This window comes from Podarcis gaigeae (assembly GCF_964106915.1).
Source record: "Podarcis gaigeae genome assembly, chromosome: 15".
In the NCBI taxonomy this organism is placed as follows: Eukaryota; Metazoa; Chordata; class Lepidosauria; order Squamata; family Lacertidae; genus Podarcis; species Podarcis gaigeae.
This window is the reverse complement of record NC_139692.1, coordinates 38,502,845-38,526,577: the sequence shown is the minus strand read 5'-3', so window position 1 is coordinate 38,526,577 and position 23,733 is coordinate 38,502,845. Positions and strand designations below refer to the sequence as shown.

At 43.7% G+C, this 23,733-nt stretch overlaps 1 protein-coding gene across 1 annotated transcript; it reads right to left on the bottom strand.

The window, feature by feature from the left end:
• Positions 1-2,271: 2,271 nt before the first annotated feature.
• HEATR6 (HEAT repeat containing 6) lies at positions 2,272-22,615 on the bottom strand. Its single transcript, XM_083714361.1, has 20 exons — positions 22,327-22,615; positions 21,851-21,958; positions 20,608-20,748; positions 20,216-20,331; positions 20,007-20,121; positions 18,192-18,293; positions 16,962-17,099; positions 15,619-15,899; positions 15,231-15,408; positions 14,388-14,594; positions 13,964-14,063; positions 13,219-13,583; positions 12,459-12,581; positions 11,632-11,718; positions 10,995-11,129; positions 10,336-10,458; positions 6,799-6,923; positions 5,973-6,069; positions 4,341-4,545; positions 2,272-3,279 (listed from the first exon to the last, which is right to left on the bottom strand). Exons 1-20 carry the CDS (start codon positions 22,552-22,554, stop codon positions 2,726-2,728), a joined length of 3,528 nt encoding a protein of 1,175 aa, XP_083570487.1. The 5' UTR covers positions 22,555-22,615; the 3' UTR covers positions 2,272-2,725.
• Positions 22,616-23,733: the final 1,118 nt, after the last annotated feature.

Genomic DNA, 23,733 nt, shown 5'->3' with positions numbered 1-23,733 from the left:
TAAGCCAACTTGATCCAATGTATTTTGCAATAAAGAATTTTAAACATTTCACCAACCAGAGGTAAATATTTTTGAAACCTACAATGAGTAAAAAAAAACACCTTGATGTAAGATTCAACTAATATCTTTAAAGGGTTTCTGAATAACCACAATACAAGACTGCTTCCAAGTTTGCTAGTTGTGGGAGCAGCACACCCTTAAAGATTCTGAAAAAAAAAGGAAGCTGTATAACCATCTAGGCTAGGAGCCTTGCCTGATTTAAGATGCTTAATCGTTTCCAAAATCTCCTTTGTGGTTATGCAGTGCTCAAGAATGTTCCTGCTCACCTCCCTGAGCTGATATTTACACAGTATCCCAAAAAATGTTGTCTTGGCTGGGGGAGGCAAACAGGAACCATACAAACTGTTATAAACGTTGGCAAACTCCTCAGAGTTTAAATAGATTTTCCCGTTATCTCTGAAACTCCAGTTTTATTTTTTATGTAATTTATTTGCCATTAAATATGAACCCTCCATATTCATAAAATCTGTGTTTCTAGTGCAGCAGATCAACAAGTTTGATTCCTCTCTAGTACTTCCTGTTCTTTCTGTTTACATTCAAGTTGTTTGTACATCTAACAAGAGCCAGTGACTTTACAAACTTGTTCAAGGTCCTGAATATTTCCCCCCCAGTGTTTTGTGTCTGACCCGCAAACCACCCCCTTTTCAAAGTAAGTGAACCCATCGTGCACTCCTAACGATAAACGGAAGCTGGTTTACTGACTTGGCAACACTTTTTCAAGTTAAGAGACAGAGCAAGAGAGACAATACTTTTATTTGGAGAAAGCAGATTTATTTTTTTTAAGAGGCAAACTATTGAGTCATAGGACTTTTCTTCAGGCTTAGATGTTGGGAACTGGGCTGGGTGGTTGCCTCGTTAGGCTGTTTGCCTGGACAGATCTGCTTTAGTCACAGCGCAAAACAGAAGTTAGGCAAAACTGTAAGATAACAAAGAATGCATTCTGCCAAAATTGAAATCACACAAAGTCACCTTAAGTCCAAATCAGCAATATATAAATTATGGTACTCATACCGAAAAAGGGAGGGGGGAAGGGGGGAGGGAGAGAGAAAAATCTAGAATTGGATATATTTTAGCTCAGATCAGGCATCACACGCAACCAGAGATTGTGCCAAGTCTAGTATGATATACAAACTATGGTTGAAACTTTGAAAATATTCAACTGACAGTCGAATAGCTGCAGTTTCCTAAATTTACTCCCATCTCCATAGTACAGTGGTACCTCGGGTTAAGAACTTAATTCGTTCTGGAGGTCCGTACTTAACCTGGAACTGTTCTTAACCTGAAGCACCACTTTAGCTAATGGGGCCTCCTGCTACCGCTGCGCTGCCACAGCACGATTTCTGTTCTCATCCTGAAGCAAAGTTCTTAAACCGAGGTAATATTTCTGGGTTAGTGGAGTCTGTAACCTGAAGCATATGTAACCTGAAGCGTATGTAACCCAAGGTACCACTGTACAGGAGGTTTGGGAGATGAAGGAACAGTCATAAATATGGCATGTCAATTCGTTCCAAACCACGGTTAAGTTTCCCAAACCATGTTTGGCTTGTTTGTTTTACTTCATAAAATTTATAAACCACTTGACTGTAGATAAAATCTCAAAGGAGTGTACAAAAAAGATACTGTAAAACAATAAAATCGTCACTTTAAAAATTATGATAATTTACAGGAGGTTAAAACCACAATGGAGGTTAGGTGTGATGTCTGAACAGTGTCATAGTTTATCCACCCTGATTATTATAAAATTCTGAAAATGGGATACTTTCTTCCCTCGGTCCCTTAACACCAAGGACATAAACATCTGTCATATGACCAGGCCTTTTTGTCAGCTAGCACTCAGTTCCGGCACTTCTCAGGTGGGTGCTATTGCCATTATAAGAAAACAAGGGAGGCGTTCAGGTTGATTTCCGGCACCTCTTTTTCTAGAAATATAGCACTATATATGACGGTAGCCAAACTATATGACGGTAGCCAAACTATATGACGGTAGCCAAACAGGTCATGTGACAAATATGGAAATGTAGAGGAAGGCCCCCTTTCCCTCGGTTTCTGAATCCTCATATTGGGAGAGGAGGAAGGGTTGTTTTTGTTCATTTAATTATTTTAATTATCTAGAACTTTCTGATTAAATTTATTAGTTGCCTGGCAACCCAGGTTTTCTGACCAACCAATAATTTAGAGCCACTAAAATCCAATAAATAAGGTGACTGCATATAGGAAGAGAAAAGTTTATTAGTGATTTATTATTATTAAGCACATGACCCATTTATTTTTCATCAGAACAGAGTTGGCAGCTGAGAATCTTACTTACCAGGTTCTTTCTATTCGGTCTGAATTTGTGTCTGGCATTTAACTCCCCTTTTCCCTGACAGTACTGAACACTCCGCTATCTCTTCCCTTTCCTTTAACGCCTGTATCTTCCACTATCGTGCTCCCCACTTGGGGAAAGGGTTCTTAGGAACCTGAAAGTCTGCCCCATCCATGTCAAAGTGCACTGACTCATCTACAGAAAGGGGCTTGATTTTACTTGCTGTGTGCTGCTCCTGAGGGACCAAGGCAGCCATGTCTAAGCCCCCTACAGGAAGGCTCAAGGCAGTTTTATACTGCCAACAGCAAAGCTGTCTTTTGTGGCACCCGAGAAGACGCCCTCTGCTTAGGCCACATTCCTTTAAGCTTCCGAGAGTCCTGTGGCACTGTTGTGGGCTTCCAATATGTCTTCTAGATAAGCTACTGTCCCCCTTTTCTTTGGGCATCCTTCCAACAGCTCCTCGATACTCCGCACATGCTCAACAGCCCTTTCCAGGAATTTGCTCCTTTCGGGAGAACTCTCACCTATCCCCACTTCCTCTTCAGAAACTCCAGATTTCAAATACTGCAACATGTAAGATCCAATTACTTCTCCATGCTCAGCCACCGCCTTTTCGATGGCCGGCAGGTCCACCTCGTCTGCCAGGCTCAGCAAATGAAGCAGAGCGTGGCAGAGCTGTGTCTGCAGGCTGGCGCTGTACTTGAACTCCAGGAAGTCTTGGGCTTCCTCGCTTCTCTGCAAGGCCACGACCAAGGCACTCCAGATCTGGGAGAACTGCTCAGGGGTCCCGTAGCGCTTCCTTTCGGCTGGCACTGAGAGGGCCGCGGCTGATTTGATGCGGACTTTGAAATTCTTGCAGGACTTGACAACAGAGGTAAGGGCGTTATAGGCTTGGGCGGTCCAAAGGGCTTCTCCTAAAAGAACCACGAAAAAGCAAGGGTCAGGAGACTGGATAAGGTGCTTCACAGCCACAATCTGCCAAAAATCTAAGAGACAGGTGGGCTGTTTTGGGGGCTTTTTTTACTCACAGAATGTAGAATTGCTGTAATAAATGTCTAGCTATTGTTGCTAGATAAATGACAGCTGTGCTGGCTGCCAATCAGCTACTAGGCCATGTTCAAGGTCCTGTTGTTAACATATAAAGGCCTGAACAACTCAAGACCAGATTACCTGAAAGACCACCTGCCCTCAACTGGTGGGTCAGAACCCACTAGTAGCCTGTGGCCTGATCCAACGTGGGTTACGACAGGAGCACTACCACAACGCAAAAATATGGTAAAAGGTTGAAATGGGTCCCAAAATGCATTTTGGGGTTAAAAGTCCTGGGTCTGAAAAGATTGAAGTACCAACATATCACCAGGGAGAAATTCTACTCATGGCAGCACTGCACGCTACAGAATATCATACGGTGGTGACCTGAAAACAAGACATTATCTGTTACTGCCCCTGTACTGTGGAATGCCCTTACTTTCTGCCATATGTGAAGCAGCAATCGCCAGTTGCTTCAGATGTCTTGTGAAGACTTTACCATTTTTGCTGGGGCTTTCTCTGGCCTATAAGACCAGGCCCTGATCTATTTGTGCAAATTTCCTGAACATCTGATTTACTTTAAAATGTAATGAATAAATGGAATTTCAGAGGCAGTGTGCCACCGAGTAGGGGCAACAGGAGTGGGGGTCCTTTTAGAAATACTTTGAGCCTTAATACTGGGTTTTAAAGAGGCATCCAATTGGCCACTGTTGGAAGCAGAACAAGATCCTCAGTATGATACAACAGGGGTTTCCTTGGATTCTTACACCACACACTGCCTGTGATCTGTAGACCAGGTGCCTCCAAGAGACAAGAATGGAAATCTTTGCCAATATCCACTCAAAGGACACATGATCCTAGGCCTCATTTTTGCACATCCATTTGGGATCAGTAACATACAAGACAAACGAGGCACAGAAACATCGAACCATTGCTTTGCACTCACCCAGCGGCAAGGCAGGATTTTTGAAGACGTTCCCAAGTGCGTAGCAGGCGTTCCAGCAGACTTTCATTCTGTTTTCACTCTGCACTGTAGAGATCAAGGCATGTACGGATTCCTCAATGGGTTGGCTGAACCTGGGATTAGCAATCTGTGACGGCTGCAGAAAATGAAGGAGGTTTCCAAGGGCACGGACAGCATTGCTTTTCACCTGGAAGAGAGATTTTGAAATTCTGGTATGAGCAAGAAAATGGCTGCTGCCACTGCCTTCAGTCACAGATTCACCCAGGCTGTAAGATGACTGGCTTTGCCTTTTGTGTCACTGTCTTGGGCCTTTAGGTGACTGAGCATCAGAAACAGGACCTTCTTGGTGGTGGCGCTGTAGGTATGGAATACCCTCCATTCGAAAATCTATCCAGCTCCCTCTGTGGCTTCTTTTCATTGTGAGTTAAAAACAGGTTTTCACACCCAACTACTGCTGGTATTTGTATTGTGTTTTAGATTGCTACTTTTAATTTACTTTTGTGTGCATTTTAAAGAGCTTTGCTTTATTATATGTGTTTGCAAAGCCACGCCAAGTACCTATGAGCTGGAGTAGAAATAATAGTTCCACACTCCATCTGGTGTATCATGCGAAGTCTGGGGAGCAGCTTCATTCCATGTTCCTTAAACTGAGGAGTGCACATACTGAACCAGGTTCAAATTGCAATTCGGCCCCAGAACTTTTCAGAACAACCACTCTCAAGTGAAACTACTCCATAATGTTGCTAAGACTGTAGAGAGGAGATAAACGTTTCAGAGGGACAGCCACGTCAGTCTGCTGCAGCAAAACAAGAAGTTGCATAGCATTTATTTTTGTAAACCTCTTTTTCTGTAACAATCAAGCAGTATATAAATTTTGATAAATAAAAATAAGTTTAAACACTAACAAATTTATTATGGCATAAACTTTGTGAATTACAAGCCAGTTTGTTTATTTGACAAGACTCATATACTGCTCAAACAACAAAAACATCTAAGCACTGAAAAACAGACGAAGTTGACTTTAGCTCTGATGAAGTGAATTTTAAACTCATAAAAGCTTATGTCACAGTAAATTTGTATTTCAGGTGCCACAAAAGCTGGAAAGATGGGAAATAAAGAAGCTACAAAACCTGCCCCCTTGTGGCAAGAGGTCATGTGCAGAAGTGCAGCACCAGACTTCACATTCCCCTGAAAAGAACCAATTTGGAGCTTGCCTATAATCATAGTTGCTTGCCTCTCCAACAATGCAAAATCCAAGCTGGAGGCAGGAAACATCTTGAGGAAAATGTACTGCATTTCCCAAAACACTCCAGCACTTAGTCTATGTGGGACGACAACTACAGGTCCTGTTTTCAACTGCAAAGTCTCACCACTTCAGCCAGCCAGAGTGACATCACTGCCCTCTATGAACGCACTGGTCATTCCAATGCACTCCTGTTCTGGTCCTGGCTGAATGGTTAAGTGGATACCTCAATGCATCTAAATAACGAAACACATTTTGGCCACCAACTCTGGAACTCTTGGCACTCCCAGTATTTCAAGGGTGTCTGAATCCAAGAGCTACACACAAGTCCACAGCACCACCAAATACAAAGGGATCGTCAATGCACTTGCCTTGTCTTTGTCCTTTGACGCATCAGTTGCCGAACGCAACATTTTCAGAAGCAGCAGGTCTGAGAATTCATCCTGGAAACTTTGTCCCAACAACTCCCTGCATTCCCAAAACGGGAAGGGGGATCAAAAGAGGAGAGATCTTAATTAGAACTGCTGCAAGAAATGCACACATAATGCCCATAATGAGTAAAAGACGAAACTCAAAACTATGTTAAGTTTGCATCAGACAAAACAGCAGTGCCCTTGGATTGGCAATTTCAAATTGTGGGAAGGAAATCCATGATTAAATTAGGAATCTATTGCTTGTTCTTCTACATACTTTTACTTACTGCTTTTTTTAAAAGTAAGAAATGAGTGATGTAAATTGAAGTCCCAGAATCAGATTCATTATGGACTACCTGCCCAATTCCCGCAAACACACACACACACACACACACACACACACACACAATCTCATTAGGACAAAACAGCAGTATCAAAAACGAGGCTCTGGTACAGGGAGGTAGTAGAATTTTAAATGCCACTGGGGCAACAGCACACAAATAGGCTTGTGTACCAAAACCCATCTTGAAGGTTAGTTTCTGGATCCAACCACTAAAGGGAGAGGACAGGGCCTTCTTTGTGGTGACCCATCAGCTTTATAACTCCCCCCCCCCCTTGAGGTGTTATCTTTTTGGCACTGAGTAGAACCTTCCTCCTTTCTCAAACACTTGTTTCTTTTAAATTTTAATTTTATGGGGTTCAGTTGCTGTTTTTCCAAATGTCATTTAAATAACGATTTAATAAGATGTAAAAAAAAAAAGTCCCAAAGGAGTTTGCTACATACATGTTGATGATCAGAGTGTCTGTCAGGTTGCCCAAGGACCAAGCTGCTTTGGCACGGACATTTGGAGAACTGTCACAGAGGGAATCCAGGATTGCGTTGGCTGTGTCCGCAACGAACATCACATCCTAAGGATAGATATTGACCATTTTTTTCAGTCCATTTGATTTCACCCTCTTCCCCAGGAACCCTGCTTGGCTGATTTTATATATCACAGCCCAGCAAGGGATTTTTGTAGGAGTGTCTAGCTCAGCTGCCACACAAGGGTGTCTGGATACGTTTGCAGCTTTTTAGTTTAGAAAAAAGGTAAGCAGGAGGCAACATGAGTGTATAAAATTAAACATGGTGTAGAGAAAGTGAGTAATAACAACAACAAAAAGGTCTCCCTGTCTCCTAACACAAGAATTCAGGGGCATCCATTAAAAGTAGAATGCTGGAAGATACAGGACAGACAAAAGGAAGCAGAAAGAATTTGCTTCCACATCAGGCAGTGATGGCCACCAACTTAAGATAGCTTTAAAAGAGAATTGGCTAAATACGGGGAAGGCTATCAATGGCTACAAGCCACAATGACTAAGTTCTGCCTTGACTGTCAGAGGTAGTAGGCTCCTGAATGTTAGTGGCTCGAAACCACAGGCAGGAAGGATCCCTATAGGCATCTGGGGAGAACAGGATCCTGGACTAGATAGACCACTGGCTTAATCCACCAGGCTCTTCTTAAATTCTCCTGCTGGTTGTCACTGGCTGAGCATTCTTAACCTGCTTCTACCTACAACTGGCCAAGCTGCTCTTATGGTTACCCATGAGAGGGATGGGGCAATTAGAGAGAACTGAACGGAGTCTGGACCATGAGAAAGGACAGGAAATGGGGGCAGAAGAAGAAAACTGAAGAGCAAATAAGCCAGCGGTGAAGCTGTAGCCCTATGGATGTTGGTCTAAAACACCCATAAGCTTCAGATAGCATGTTAACGGTAAGGGATGATGGATGTTGTAGTCCACCAACATTCTGTCTCAAAACAGCTGTCGGCTACGTGTTTTCAAGAAGCCTACAAGGGCAGGAAGGCAATATCTCTTCCCTGTTTAACTCCAGCATGTGGGAGTTTTGCTGATTCTGAATATGGAGTTCATTTTATTCATCTTGGCACAGTGACTACTCCTGTGGCAAAGTTGTCCTAGTGATTTAAGCGTTTAAAAAGCCAATCTTCCTTCAGCTTTGTAAAGAAGCCTGCAGAAGTTACTAGCCTGCAAACTTTAAAAGGCTGCTAAGAGGCTAATAGTCTGCATTTCCATGTTGGCCATGAAGGAAAGGAAGCCCCCTGCTCCTTGGTAGGCATGGAATCACAGGCTACTGGCCTCTTAGCAGCAGGTTGGTGGAGGAAGAATGGAGTTTCCGGGTCATGTGGCCAGCATGGCTAAGCCACTTCTGGTGAACCAGAGCAGCGCATGGAAACGCCGTTTACCTTCCCGCCAGAGCGGTACCTATTTATCTACTTGCACTCTGACATGCTTTTGAACTGCTAGGTTGCCTGCACAGAATTCCTGGTTGCCTATGACTATCTGGTGCATCACTAAATACAGAGCTGGCCTTCCTCTACACATTACGGACACTGTATTACATTTTATCCAATATACCCCGTCACCTTGATTGATTGTTAATTACTGACGGGTTGTATGAGGTGCCCAAACTTCACTGGTCTCCTGATACTACAAGGGCCTCTGAGTACATTTTCATCTAATTGGTGCACCAGCTACTTAAAATCAAGTGCAATTACCCCAAACCGCTAATCTTATCCTTTCACTAATCACAACCTATCATTAAATTAATTGCTTCTCAGTACTCCCCAGTGACCTTACAACTCTAATCTGCTCTTCAGTGTCACGCTCCATTTGTCTTCTCCTTTCTTTGCCATTGCTATTATTCATTTAAAGAAAAAAAAGCCACACACTCTCTTTTTAGCTTCAGCTGTTAGGGTGTTTAGCTTAGCTCTGAAAGAGCAGCCTGCTTACTAAATGCTGATCTCAAGCTGTGCTTTGAGAGCCCAAAGGATTGTCAAGTGAGTAGTTATACACAGGAGAAATTTATAATATCCATGTCCCACCCACTGGAGAAGGGGCACATTTGTCCAGGACCCAAATAGGGTGATGTGTAACTAGACCTGTATACTTGCTTCAGTCCTGTGCTGAAAGAAGCTAAGAGCAAAAAGGTCCAAAATTTGAACAGGCTAAAGACATTGGTGCAAATATAGCAGTGATTTTACAGGTGGTTTAATTAAGACTTGCAATCTGCCCTTCGTGGCAAAAGTGACAGAATTTGCAATTGTGGGTGGTGGTGGTGGAGAAAAAACAGAAGATTTTGAGGGCTTTTGGACCCCTTTCATTTTCTATGCAAGTCAGAAATTCAACACGGACATGAAAGCATTTAAACATTTTCATGGCAGTGAAAAAGAACCATAAAACATTATGAAGTGTATGAAATTTGCAGTTGTAAGGGTTAGTGTACAGTCGTACCTTGGTTCTCGAAGGGCTTAGCTGCCAAAACAAATCGGTTCCCAAAACCGGAAGTGCTCTGATTTGTGAACGTTTTTCGGAAGCCGAACATCTGACATGGCTTCCACTTGAGTACAGGAAGCTCCTGCAGCCAATTGGAAGCTGTGCCTTGGTTTTCGAACAGTTTCGGAAGTCAAATGGACTCCTGGAACGGATTAAGTTCAAGAACCAAGGTACCACTGTATATGCATTTTGTAAGCGATACAATTTAAATGACCCACAGCACATGTTTAACGTTTTGTAAATTAAAACGCTGAAGACTGATTTAAAATAGGACAGAGGACTACACTTGCCAATGCCACAGCAAAGTGAGAGACTGAACACACTAGCAGACCTCATCCTCTCATGGAACTCACTGTCATAAGATGTGGTACTGGTCTCTTGTTCTGACAGCTTTAAAGGGGAATCAGCCCTCTTTCTCACCCCTGAAGTTGCCTATCTAAAATCTATCTTCTACTGTCAGAAACCCTATGGCCCTGAATACCAATTGCTGGGAATCCCAGGCAGGGAGATCACTACTGTGCTTAGGTCCTGCTTGTCAGATTCCAAATAGGCATCTGGTTGGCCAATGTGAGAACAGGATGCTGACCTAGACAGATCATTGGCCTGATCCAGTGTGCTCTTTTTAAGCTGCTGTTGTTGGACTAGATGGGCCACTTGCCTGATCCAGCAGGGCTTTTGCTATGCTCCTATATAAATTATTATTGCTCCTATATAAATTATTATTCTTATGTTGAGTGAAGAATTATATCTTGCCTGCCTTGGATTTCACTTGGTGACCCTGAATTTAGGAGTCTAGTAGCTCAAAGTCAGAAGGTTTCATCTGCATGGAAAATGCAGAACAGCAAAAAAAACCCACAATTCCCCCCCCCCACTAGTACGTTTTGTGGGCTTATTTACAAGGCTAGACTTAACAACAACACTGTTCCCATTTCATAACAAGATGCAGAGCAAAACCAAAAGGAACAGAGGAAACAGAGATCAAGCTATGACCTGCTGGAGAGATGGGAAGACAACGTAGACCCCAAGCGCACGAGCGGCAGCAGCTTTCACCAGTGGATTCTCACTGTGGTTGAGCCCAAGAAGAATAGTGATGCAGAGGATTTGCTTGTCGCCCTGCCCATCAGCAAAAGGAGAGAAGTCATCAGTCAAACATCACGCAGCCAAACTCATTTTGTTGAAAGGATTTCAGCCCAGGGTTAAAATGGTAACATTAAACAAAAAACAGAAAATATGGAAGTCTGACAGACTGAAAGTACTGCCAAGGGATTTTAAACCAAGTCACAGTGAGCCACAGTAAAGGCATCATGGCAAACCACATTGGAGGGTTTGTATCCTGGTGTCCCGCAGGGGTGAAGAACCTGGAGCCCAGGGGAACCTCACCCTGAGCCACACACCCCTGCACAGCCACAACCTCTCACCCCAGGCCATCCCTTTCACCAGCCTTGAATCACACCCTCCTTGAATACTTTTTGCCAGGCTGGAATGTGTTTGTGGTCCCTGACAATGCAGCATCTTGCTTGCTTGGATGACAGAGAGGTAGAAACCAGCCATCTTTACCAAGGCAACGTTTACATCCATTGCTCCACCTACTTTTTGCCTCTTTCATTCCCGCAGGAATGCTGACATGTAAAGCTTAGCAACATGCTTACCGGGAGACCACTGAAAGCTTCTGGTAAGATGGAAGAGAGAGCATTGCAAGAGCTGGTCTGAAGTGTTGGATGTTGGGCGTTTTGGAGTGCACCCAGTAAGGGTCCATTCAGCATTCTAGTCCAGAATGTTACAACCTACAGGGAAAGCAAAAGCCTGGTTGCAGTTATAACCCATAGGAGTCTTTCAGTAAATTGCTACATAGAATCACAGCACTGGAAGAGATCACTCAGTCAATGCAGGGTGCAATGAGAGCATCCCTAACAGGAAACTGTCAAGGCACTGTCTGTTACATACATCCAGTGATAGGGAATCCTCCAGTTCTAGCTGTAAGGAGGCTTATACTGAGACTTCACCAAATTCTGCTTCCTTGTAAGTTTCCATCTATTAAGTTCTAACCCTGCTGGTTAGAGTAACAGAGAATAAGTCTGTTCCTTAAACCAGTAGGCATAATATCATGTCTCCCTTTAATCGTCTCTACTCCTGGCTAAAGATACACAATTTCTTGCCAACTACTTCTCACAAGAGGTGGTTTCCAGACCCCTCACCCATTCATTTATTGCTAAACAAAGGATCTACATTCAGACACCATTTCAAAAGCTTGAAAAATGTAATCAACCACATGCATATTATACACACCAGGTCAACAGGCACCCGTTGATCTGCAGTGACAGCCTCATCTGACTTGTGTTGCTGTATTATACCGACACCAAGCTCATCCAGGAGCTGACAAAACACACATACAAGGAAAATGAATAAACTGAAATACATCCACAAGTATATGGAACAAAACATCATGTGGCTCCTGGTAACTTTGTTACTGATCTGTCTTATTGACCAATTCCCATTCTCCCCAATTTAGAAAATAAAAAACCTCCAGGAAAAACGACGACAAGGCAGTCACAATATATATGTTGTTGTGGTGTCCTTTAAATGTTGTTTTTCAAGTTATAATATGGAAGCTGCTGTTAGCTTAACTGGACGGCCTTTTCAACTATGGAATTTAACTTGTATAATGCCCTCCACATAGAAGCTCGTCTGACAACCACACAATAGTGTTTCACCAGCCAGGTGAAGAACGCTCTTCTGTTCTTACAGGTCTCTTAAACACAATGAGTACAGTCATCTGGTACTTTTAGAAGTTTGAACCAAATTATTCCCCTTGCAGGTTTTTAGATTTTAGCTCCTCTTCTTATGCTAGGTTCCTCTACACACACACACACACACACACACACACACACACAAAAAACAGTGTTATTTATAAATTGGTGCTGCTGTCTTTATTGCCATTTTTTAAATTTTCATTTCTTATTACATGGGTTTGTAAACTGCTCAAAGAGCTAGGCTGAATATACAGTATATGAATGAACAAAAAAGTGCATTTATCTGGAACCAAAGAAGTTTGGACAGAAGCTATATTTTTTACCATACAACACCAACACTGGACAAACTCTACAAGCTCTTACTTTTGCCCCATGGAGCTGGATGGATGGATCTGTTTCCTCCATGCACTTACAAGCCACTTCACCAAGCTCTAGCAGATAGCTCTGGGATACTGAGAAATACCCCTTGACAAGTAGGGCTAGGACCTGTAATAGATAAAGATGGAGAGAAGAGCAGGTGTCAGATAAACATAGGCAGCTACATGACTCCAACAGTGGGAATCCTCTGGGTCATGGGCCAATCCTGGTCTGTCAGTAGGGCTGCATCTACATAGCTATAAAAAACACTCTACACCATCTATTGTCACAGTGTTATAACGCATTTATAACTTTTTTTAAAAAAAACAAATGTAGCTTAGTCCTGGGTCTAATTTAGTCTGCAAGGCCATTTCCCCAAAACCACACCCACCTGCTTATCAGCTGATGTCACTTGAAATGTCACCTGATGGGCAGGAAGACAGGGATAACTCCTGTTTTGGCTATTCTCAATGGGCACAGCCAGAGAACCATAATGTAATAGCCCCCAATTGAGCAGCTGATAAGCTGGGGCTGAAGCCTGATTCAGGAGGGGTTTTTGCGTGGAAATGCCTACTAAAACAGAGGGAGGAAACTTCATTTTGGCAGCACCTTGCAACCAACTTCCCTGTGACATCAGGTGATCAACAGGTGGGCTGGCATGTGTTTTCCGACTGAGCTATGGTCTTCAATGTGCCAGAGGACTCCCTTGTTTTAACTGTAGGAAAAAGGTGGCTACCATTCTGGTCATCTAGCCTCATTGACTTACCTGCAAGGACTCCAGCCGAACTGGAGAGGGTTCATATATGCTAGTGGCTGGCAGGCAGCTGGTGTCGCTATCTGAGTAGCTGTCTTCCTTGGGCAGCACAACCAGAGAGATGCAGAGATTTAGGAGCCAGCAGGGCTCTGCTGGTTCGTTTCCCACAGCAAGGGGCTCCTCTCCTGGAGCTGCTGGGGCTTCTTTGCGCCATTCAGGTACGTCAGAGCGTGTAACTGAATGCTGTATGGCAGAGCGGCCATCACTGAGCCCTGAAGAGCTGGGCAGCTGCAAAAGGCGACGAACCTCCGCCAAAGGAGCCTGAGCCGATACAATGGCTCCTAGCAGTGTGAGGCTTAATACTCGAACGTTAACATCTAGTAGAAATAAACAAAGAGACCTGTGAGGCAGCTGCAGTAAGGCCACAGTCAGGCCACTACCTTGTATGCATTGTATAGTCTGGCATCATGGTAAGTCTTAAAATGCAGAGATCAGCAACTGGAAGCCCTAGGTCCAAATGTGACTCCCCTTGGCTCGCCGCAGTTGCCAACCTAAATGGGGGGGGGGCGCTCCAATTCGTGGAGCAGAAATATTTGACACCATTCCCCAGGGTTTCCGGCAGCAACTGACAAGTACACCGCTGGGTTACATGCCATAATGGTTTCTCAGAATGGAAGTTTAATACACAGAAGACCATTAACATGCAAGACTGTGGCACAAACCCACACTCCCAAGGAGAACTGGGACCTGCGCTTACCTTTGTGTCTAATGTATGGCTTTATCTGGTGCCATACTCTTGTCAGCAGCCCAGGCTTCAGACGGCTATATGGCGCGTTCGATACCAGATTGGCAAGGCACTGGAAATGTGCAAGGAAAAGAGAAGATGTTAGCAAGTCACCTAAAAAGCAGACACCATGTATGCTTCTTGTGCATTAGTACCCACAGAAGGACTGTCTTGGGCAAGGACTAGTAGCAGTAATAGGCTTAGTAATCCTTATTTCTGGTTGTCTGTAGATTAGCAACAAGAGCATAGCCATCATGGCTAATAGCCACTGATTATGAGAATCTGCACAACTGCTGGAGAAACAATGCATGCTGCAAAAAATTACTTTTAAAACCTGCTGGCGAGCAAACTAGTAGAATTGACAACATAAAGGGAATTCCTGCAGGCAAAGGTTTACCTTGATTATTTGGGTGAGCGTCTGGGAAGAGGATTCAGCCACCAAGGCCAGCAGCAGACAGCGGTGGAGCTCTCGGATGCTGGATGCAATAGAAACCGAGAAGGGTGTGAAGGCTCTCCTGTGATCAACTGCATCTTCAGCAATGGAAAGGAACTGCTTGGAGCCTTCCAAGATGGCCGAGAGAACTTGGAGGGCGCAGGCCCGTGTCTGGAAGAGGGAGGGATTCATTTCATGGGAAGGACAATAGCTCAGTGGTAAGGCAAAGACCCTACAGACAGATGGTCCTGGGTTTGATCCCTACCATCTCCTAGTTAGAAGGAACAGATATCAGGCAATGGGGAAAGACCCTGGAGAGCCATGGCTGGTCAAAAGTAGACAATGCTGGGCTAGACTGATAAAGAGTCTGACTTGGTATAAAGCAGCTCCCTACAACTTAATAATAATAATGATAATAATAAAATAAGATCGCTTACACGTCAAAATGGCTTCTAAGTGGTTTACAAGATCAATGATTAAATCCATGCACAATTAGAATACACAATAACACAAGCCTGTTATAAAGTGTTAATAGTTTTAAAAAAACCGATTAGGTAAGACTTTCCTTGAACTTGGGACTTCCCAAACAGGTGGAAGAGCCAGTGGAATGCCAATACTGATGAGGCCTCTCGTAGTTCAGCCACCAGTGAAAAAGCCTACCTCCGTGTTGCCACAAGTCACAAGTGCTAGGACCGAAGCTGGGTATTCAAGGGATAAAGAGGACAGGCAGTCTGACATGGACAGGTTGGATAAACCAAGAATGAAAGTCCGCCAGTGAAAGTCTACAGCCGCCAGTGAACTTCTTACCTTTGGAGAAGGATCTTTTAAAGCAATAGTCATCAAGGATGCAGACTGTGGGCTTCCTATTCCAGGCACATCGGGAACGAACGCTGACCAGTAACCATAGAGGACTTTCTTCTCTATCGATTTCACAGTGGAAAGGAAGCAAGTTAAAGCCCCTTGACGAACTTTAGCTTGGAAAGACCTTGCACAAAACAAGAGAATACATTTTTAGGTGCACAGAACAGATAATGGATTTAAAAACCTGCAATAGATTTATTTATTTATAAAAAGCATTTATATACCGCTAAATCATAAAAGATATCAAGGTGGTTTACAACATCGAAAAGATAAAAACCATACAATAATAGTGTTAAAAATAATCTTAAAGTATACCTTATAGGCTTACACCAACCTTGTCTTACTCTGCATCCCTCCTTCAGCATCAGAATACTCTGAGTCGCTGCTGCTAATTCTTTTCCAGCCCAAAGCACTCAGAGGTACATGGTCATTCCCAAATGACGAGTGTATGTCACTGGAAGCTCGATTCCAGACATCTGAATCAGAATCTTGCGGTGCATCTCCACGTAACTTCTGCTTCTCTTGTTTACCTCCTCTGTCACTTTCTGGCTGCCCTTTCAGCTCTTCTTCCAACTTTCCCTTCTTCTGCTTCCCTTTGGGCTTTTTCTTCCTGCTCTGTTGTTTGAGAAGAGAATCATGCACAGAGAGGGGTAATCAGAGTTTTGGTTTTATATAACGAAACATGAATAATCTGCATCAGCAGCCAGAGTAAATCAACTTCCCCTAACCTCTTCAGCACAATTTAAGGTTTTATTCCTGCATGCCTAAGAAAGCATCTTGTCAGAAATGTCATTCATGTACAAAATTTGGTCACCAATATGTATGTGAGTAATGCTTTTCCTGAGTGCTCAAAGAGCTTAACACTTTCCCCCAGAAATCCCGATGACTCTGTAGAGGAGATCAACATTATTAACTCCAGACATAATGGAAAATATAAAATGCGATGCCACTTTGAATCTCGCAACCATCTGACTAAACAGTCTTATCTTAGATGCACAAGGAATCAAGAAGAAATAACTGGCTACCAGATTCAGTCTAAATCTACAAAACACACACACTCCCTGTGTTACAGAGGAGACACTGTGATCAATAAAAAGTGCTTTGGCTGAGCTCACCCTGTACACTGAGGTGCTATTTGAACCAGAGGCTTCTAGCTCACGGCTCATGTGGTTAACCATCACACAACTTTTTCTGAGGAAAGTCTGGCCCCTTTCAAAGTAGGCAAAACTTTCTTAAAAGGGTAAAAGCAGCCTCTTTGCTTATTCCCTTCAAACTCCCCCTCAAGCCTCCTTTGCCAAAACTCGATTCCAAGGCCATGCTGAAACTCAGCTTGTAGTTAAAACAGTCATCTGTACGGAAACAAAAGCATATCCCACCCATTAACCTGCCTCTCCTTCCCCTGAATTCTGTAAACTCTTATGCATTTAGAGATTAATGATTCTAAACAAGCATACAAACCAGGGGAGTGCAGGGCATGTATTTTCACTATTCTGTTTTATAGATGGCCCCCTGCCCTTCCTGTCGCAAAGTGTCATTGCCTAGACATCCTTAAAACATGGTGAAGCAGAGGCCAGCGAGTGTATTAAAAATGTGCTCAGTCTGTGTGGATGCAGCGTTTGAACTATTTTTAAATGGTAGAGCTACACAAATGAAAGATCAATACAAAAATATGTTTACCCCAGTCATTTTAGCATTTCTCAGGTCTGACTTCTCCTGCTTGTCTGGCGACCTGCTGTCATATTGAGGAAGCAATGCTGGATATAAAACGGCCGGCATTTCAATGTTCAGTCCAGGAAGCCCATGGAACATGCACTTCTAAAATGAGAAACAACACCCCACCCCCCATGAGAATTGCATTATTTGGTGACAGCAAATCAATGCTCAGTGGGTCCCTTCTTTTTGGAAATGGTCTACTTTAGTGGCTCCAGACAAAAGCTACCCTCCTCTTTCTTCAAGGTGTCTCTGGATTCCCGTGTCATCCCTCCTAATTCTTTTGCTAAACATTCCTAAATTCACTTCAGATTTCTCACTATACATTAAAAAAAAAACACAGCTTTGCTACTCTAAAATTCCTTGTAGGATTTTTAAAGAATGCCAACCAAATCTATCCATGCAAACTCAGCTGAAAACGCCCAGCTAGAACCTGCCCACATAAGCTGCACTCAAATGTAAAAGGTGATGATGATGATGAAACCATGGTTTATCCTAACGGGAATTAGCCAAACCTCCACCAGAGGCTCATGTGTTCCCTGTCTCTCCTCTGGCACAACCATAGAGAGATCAGAAGCTTTTGCTTTCATTTTAGGTTAGTGAGTTTAGCCCTAAACTGTGGCTAATCTTAACTATGGTTTGTGGGAAACGTTGCTTTAATAATCCATGGTTTAAAATGGACTTGCTTCAAATGACCATAGAATAACAAGTTTGCTGATTAAAGTGACACAAAGGACAGTTAATTAAAAAAATGGAAGTGAGAGTTTCCCAAGTCTTTCTTGCAGCTGCAATAAAAGAGAAGGGACAGAGCAGCATTCAAACCTGGGGGAGGGGGGGGGGACAAGGCTCATTTCTGTCCTGATACAACAGACTTCCCCATCTGATGTACTCTGTATGTCGTTGGACTAAAACTTCCAACATCCCAACTGTAGTCTAACAGATCTAGAGAACACCATGTTTGGAAATGCTTCGATACACTACAGTTTTATCATGATGTCTAAACTCAAGACACAAATCTAGTCCTAGAAAGTGAAGGAATATCAAAAGCAGACTGCAAGAATGGAATACAGGAGGTTGAAAGGCAAGATCTTATTGCTAAGACAAGTATTTGCAGAGCAGATTATGAGAAGCATCCTGGCCAGAAAGTTCACCTTCCTCTATGACAAAAGGGATAGACTTCCATTTTAAACAAGTCACCTTTAATACAGCAAGAAGGGAACCCAGATGATCAGTTTGTGTCAACTTCATCTTCCCACCATTTAAGAGTAACTGGATTCCTTTCAAGGCGTTCTGCAACAACTAGAAGACCAGGGGTGGGGGTGGGGGAGAGAACAACAACATTAGCCACTTGGCCCATCAACTTGGCACTGTCTGAAGTCACAATGTTGTAGCACATGATACTATTAGTGTAAAGCATCAAATTTCATTGAATTTCATCTGCAAATCTTTCCCAAAAGCCAGAAAGTATTTCACAGCATCACACCCAAATTTAGTCACAAGTTCAGCATGTGGCTTTGACCAAATAAGAATATTTGGGCCTATGATACAGGACTGCACATTAAATCAATTTCAAAATGTTATCAGATTGTTTCACCGGCAAGATCTGCAACATTAAAAACAGGAAAGTAAGAGGAGTTGGCCAACTAATTATGAGTTCCAAGCAAACTCACTGGAGAGGGATATAACTGTGAAACAGAGCATATGCATTCCATTATATGTCATCCCAGTTCCAGTTAAGAGATTTCCTGCACTTCGGACAAGGAAAAGACTTATTTCCGAGAACCTGGAGCATTTTCCAAAACATGACTGCAAGCAAAGCTGATATGCTCCTTCAGCAATAGATTGACCACAATTTAAGACAACATGATGACCAAGTACAACAATGCAATATCAATATAAACTCTTTATATAATCTATACAGAACATTGAAAAATATGAAAAACCAAATAAACAGAGATCTTATAAATCTCTGAAAGTCACAAAATGTGCACTCTTGATGGATTCTCTTGAAAACATAGAACCAAATAAACATGAGTCTTATAAGTCTCTGAAAGTCTTTGTAGACTAAGCAAGTCTCTGAAAGAAGAAATGGGTCAGATTCTTATCTGATGAAAAGAAGCTGTAAAGCTTTGTTTTATGATGTCTGATGCTGCCGAAGTGGTCTGCAAACAGACATAGTGAACAATGATTCCGGATATACCCACTGTTTTGTAGAATTCTTCTTCAGCACTGCAGAAAGTTATAACTTTATGACCACTGCTCCATTGATATTGCTGTTACACAATTCCATTCACCATATAGATGGGTTTATGAAGCATTTCTGTATCCTTCTGCTGTGCTCAAGAAGAATTCTATGAAACAGTGGGTATATCTTTCAGAGACTTGCATAGTCTACAAACACTTTCAGAGACTTATAAGACTCAGGTTTATTTGGTTATATGTTTTCAACAGAATCCATCAAGAGTGCACATTTTGTGACTTTCAGAGCTTTATAAGATTTCTGTTTATTTGGTTTTTCATATTGTTCAATGTTCCGTATAGATATATAAAGAGTTTATATTGATATTGCATTGTTGTACTTGGTCATCGTGTTGCCTTGGATTTTACTGATAATTGTTTGCAACACAGGTGTTTAATTGTTTGGTTACACAATTTAAGACAGGCACAGAGAATCTTCTTCAGCCCAAGGGCCACTTTCCCACACGCACAACCTTCTGGGAGCCATATGCCAGCAACAGGTGGAGCCAAAACAAAACGCAGGCATGGACAGAGCAGGTGGTGTCAAAAATGGCACAAGTACACCACAAACATACATGTATGTTCAACACACATGCAGACTCTTACCCTGCTCCAAAGCAATTAGGCTTGGGAAAAGGAATGTTATTGTTAAATAAAAGGGACATTGCTGTAGGGCATTGCTGCATTTTACAGTTGAGGAAACCATCCCCAGAAGTGATCAGGAAAGTTGCTGCTTACCAGTGTGTCTCAGACAAAAGGGCCACATTTGCTTACCATGCAAAAGGTGATGTCATCCATCCCAGATCCTTTTGAAGACTGTAAGACACTAAGAAAAGCCTGAAAGCAGAGTTCTCTGTAAGGTTCCTCCAGACCTGATTGCCCAGGTGTGCTAAAAAACAACAACAAGCAGTTAAACCCAAATCAGAGCAGGCGAGAACGTCTATTACAGAGAAAAAAGACACCACCAGAGCAGTTTTCCTTACCTGAGGCAGAGATTTGCCATGCTAAGCACTGCGGCCCTCTTAAGCTCGGAGTCGGTCTGAGCAGGGCTGCTGAGTTGCACCAGAAGTCCATTTTCTCCCAGCAAATCCGGAAGATACTAAAAATATAAAATACCAGTCCCCACACTGCTAGATACATGATCCAATTATTATTATTATTATTCAAATGAAAACGGCTGAATATCTCATAATATCCTGAAGCCAAAACAGACTAATACTCAGCTGCATGAAAGATAAAAATAGACCAATGATGAGGGGCCCCAACATGACATCCTCAGACACCCCCCTTGGCAACTGCTAAGGCTCCTTGGCCCTGCATCATCCTGAAACCAGATGACTGATAGGGGAATGGTTCCACCTTGTTCTCAACCCACCTTTTGGCACTTAGATCCAGTGTTGTAGACAGAAGCTGCCAAGGCCTGCAGGATTTCAACATGCGTCCAAGTGCTGCACTGCTTCAGTGCAGAGATAAAATAAGGCAGAAGATATTTCAGACTCTCCTCATCAACTATAACCTGCGATTGTATAAAGAAATTGTTTTAAACCTCTATGACATCTCACCTTACCTTTTCCTAAATTAAAAAGTCCTAAATGTTTTCTCATATGAGAGTTGTTCCAGCCCCTTGATCTTATTTGTTGCTCTTTTTTTGTACCTTTTGCAGCTCTACAATATCCTTTTTGAGGTGAGGAAACCAGAACTGCCCACAGCACCCCAAATATAGTCACATCATGGATTTGTATAGAAAGGAACGGTATCAAAATTTTATCTAACCATCCCTCAACATGGTGCCTTTTTCATAGGTGCCGCATAATGAGTCATCATTCTCACACGGTTATTCCCAATGAACCCCAAATCTCAGACCCCATTCATATGAAGTTAGGACTTCTTGCCCCAATGTGCATAACTTTATACTTGCTCAGGAAACTACCTGAGATCAGACTAGTTGTCCACCTAGCCCAATACTGCTTGTTCTGACGGGCAGCACCTCTCCAGAGTAACTGGCAGAAGCCCCTCTCAATCACCTGCCCATGATCCTCTTTATAACTGCAGGTGTTGGAGCATATGCTCTACCAGTCACCTACGGACCATTCCCATTTCAGAGAATAATAATAATAAATAATAAATTTTATTTATATCCCGCCCTCCCCAGCCAAAGCCGGGCTCAGGGCGGCTAACAACAATCAAATAATCCAACATTCTAAAAACAGTTCATTATAAAAATTAATTAAAATCAAATGGATGGCAACCGTTAAGCAAAATTCTGTGCGGATTGCCAGAGGAGGGAGTCAGGCTGCGCCCTGACCAAAGGCCTGATGGAACAGCTCTGTCTTGCAGGCCCTGCGGAAAGATATCAGGTCCCGCAGAACCTGCGGAGAGATGCCAGGTCCCGCAGAACCTACGCTGCAGTATTTATTGCAGTATTCCGCAGAACTCGGAATACTGCAATAAATACTGCAGCGCAACAACCATTCAGTTCTCTGGTCGCAGAAACAGCTGAGCAAAAACCACGTGGGGGCACAAACATTGCACATGTGTGTGAACGCACACCTAGTTTCAATTCACACACTGGATCAGAAAGTAGGGGAGGCCGGGGTGGGAGAAATTAATTTTCTTACCGGAAATCTGTTAAGCAAGTGATGAATCAGCTGGCAAACTTTGTTGACAAGGTGTTCTTGATTAAGTGGTACAAGCTTGCAAGCCTGAACAAGTAGTTCACAGACATCCTGCGAAGTAAGGCACATTCAAGATTTTTTATTTTTAAAATTGACTTTATATGCCACCCTATACCAGGAGGTCTCAGGGCGGTTCTCAGAACAGAACATGCGTTTCCAGCTGGCCTTTCCTCCCAAGGAGCTGACAGCCCGACCCCACTTCATCTTGTATCCTCACGAGGACCCTGCGAGGGAGGGTGAGGGAAGAGAGATTAGCCCATCGTAAGTTGCCCACCAAGGTTCATGGCTCTGGGAGGATTTGAACCCCGGGCTCTCCCGTCCTGAACTCTCCGCCCTCCCGCCCCCATTGCACCCCGCTCCCCCCCTTCATGCGCCCCCGCCCACCTCTACACCCTCCTCCTCCTCCTCAGCCCCCTCACCTCCGGCCTCGGCGCCCCCGGCCCCGCTCCCCCCGGCCCGCAAGTCTCGGAGATGAGCTGGTCGAAGAGCAGGTGGAGCTCAGTGCGGCGGCCGCTGTCGCCTCCCGGGGCATGGCTGGCGTCGCCCCCGAGCCGCAGGGCGCTAAGACGGGCGAGGTAGCGCTTCAGGAAGGGCGCGGGTTCAAGCCCCGCCGCTCCCTCTCTTAGCGTTGCGGCCTCGGCCGCCATTTTCCCAGCTCGGCTGCCGGTTGCCAAGGCGACGGAGCCGCGCAGCCGGAACTTCCGGTGGAGAATGGAAAAGCCGCCATTAGCCGTGCCCGAGTCTCAGTGGGCGCTGCTCTAGGCGGCGACGTCTCTGTGGTGGAAAGCCCCGCTTGGCCAGGCGTTGGAATTCGCTTCTCTGGGCAGGCGCTCACGTCCTCGAGCGCCCCCTGGTTGCAGTTTGGCATTTGGCTTGTAGGACTTAAGTCTGAAACTAAGCAAGCCACAAAACTATGACACAGCTGGATATTGCTGGCTGATGTAGTCCAAAATATCCGGAGAGCAGCTCATTGGCAAAGGCTGGCACAGACACTCAACGATACTGGCGGTCTCTGTTTCAAGTGCCTCCGTTTGCACAGCACGTTATATGCATTGAGATTTGTAACACAAGCTTCTGTTCTGGAGAACGGGTGGGGAAACACTATGAGCTTCAGATTAATCTCCCTGTATAATCTCCACCATCCCTCTGCTGAGCCTTAAATTATTATCCGCTACATTAAATATTTTTATCCCTTCACCATCCCCCTAAGTTGTTGTCTCCCCCTTCCTTTTGTTGCCCCTTGCATTTCCCTCTCCCTCCATGTTAGTCACAGACACACAAATGACTGAAAAAAGCAAAACAAAAAACACCTGGGTATATTTGCAACCATCTATCTGCCTAAAAGCTGCAATTTGGCCTTCACAACACAGCGCTGCTGATCGTTTTCTTTTGCATAATGTGTAAACTCTGGGTGCTTCATGGCAGCTGTATAAACTTTAAATACAAAGGCCATGATCCTTGCCAAACCGAAGATGTTTTCTCACATGCCTTTGACTCCCGTATGCTCAGTCTTAAAACCCCCCAGTGGGTTAAAAATGGGTGCTTCATTTCGGCTGGATCTGCCCTGTCCCCCCCCCCAAAAAGGCAGCAGAAATGCCTCTCCTCCTATTTCTGCAAATGAGGGAGGGCATATTTGAGAGGGGGCAGTCCTCTAACTGAAGTTCTGTCCATCCAAGTATCATTTCAAGGCCAAGGACCCTAAGAAGGGGTGGGGTGTTGAAGAACATAAGAGGTGTGCTAGATCAAAGCTGTTCTAGTCCAGCGCTCTGTTCTCATGGTGCCTGAAATATACTCAGAGTCGCAAAGTGATTTCATGCTCTTTATTC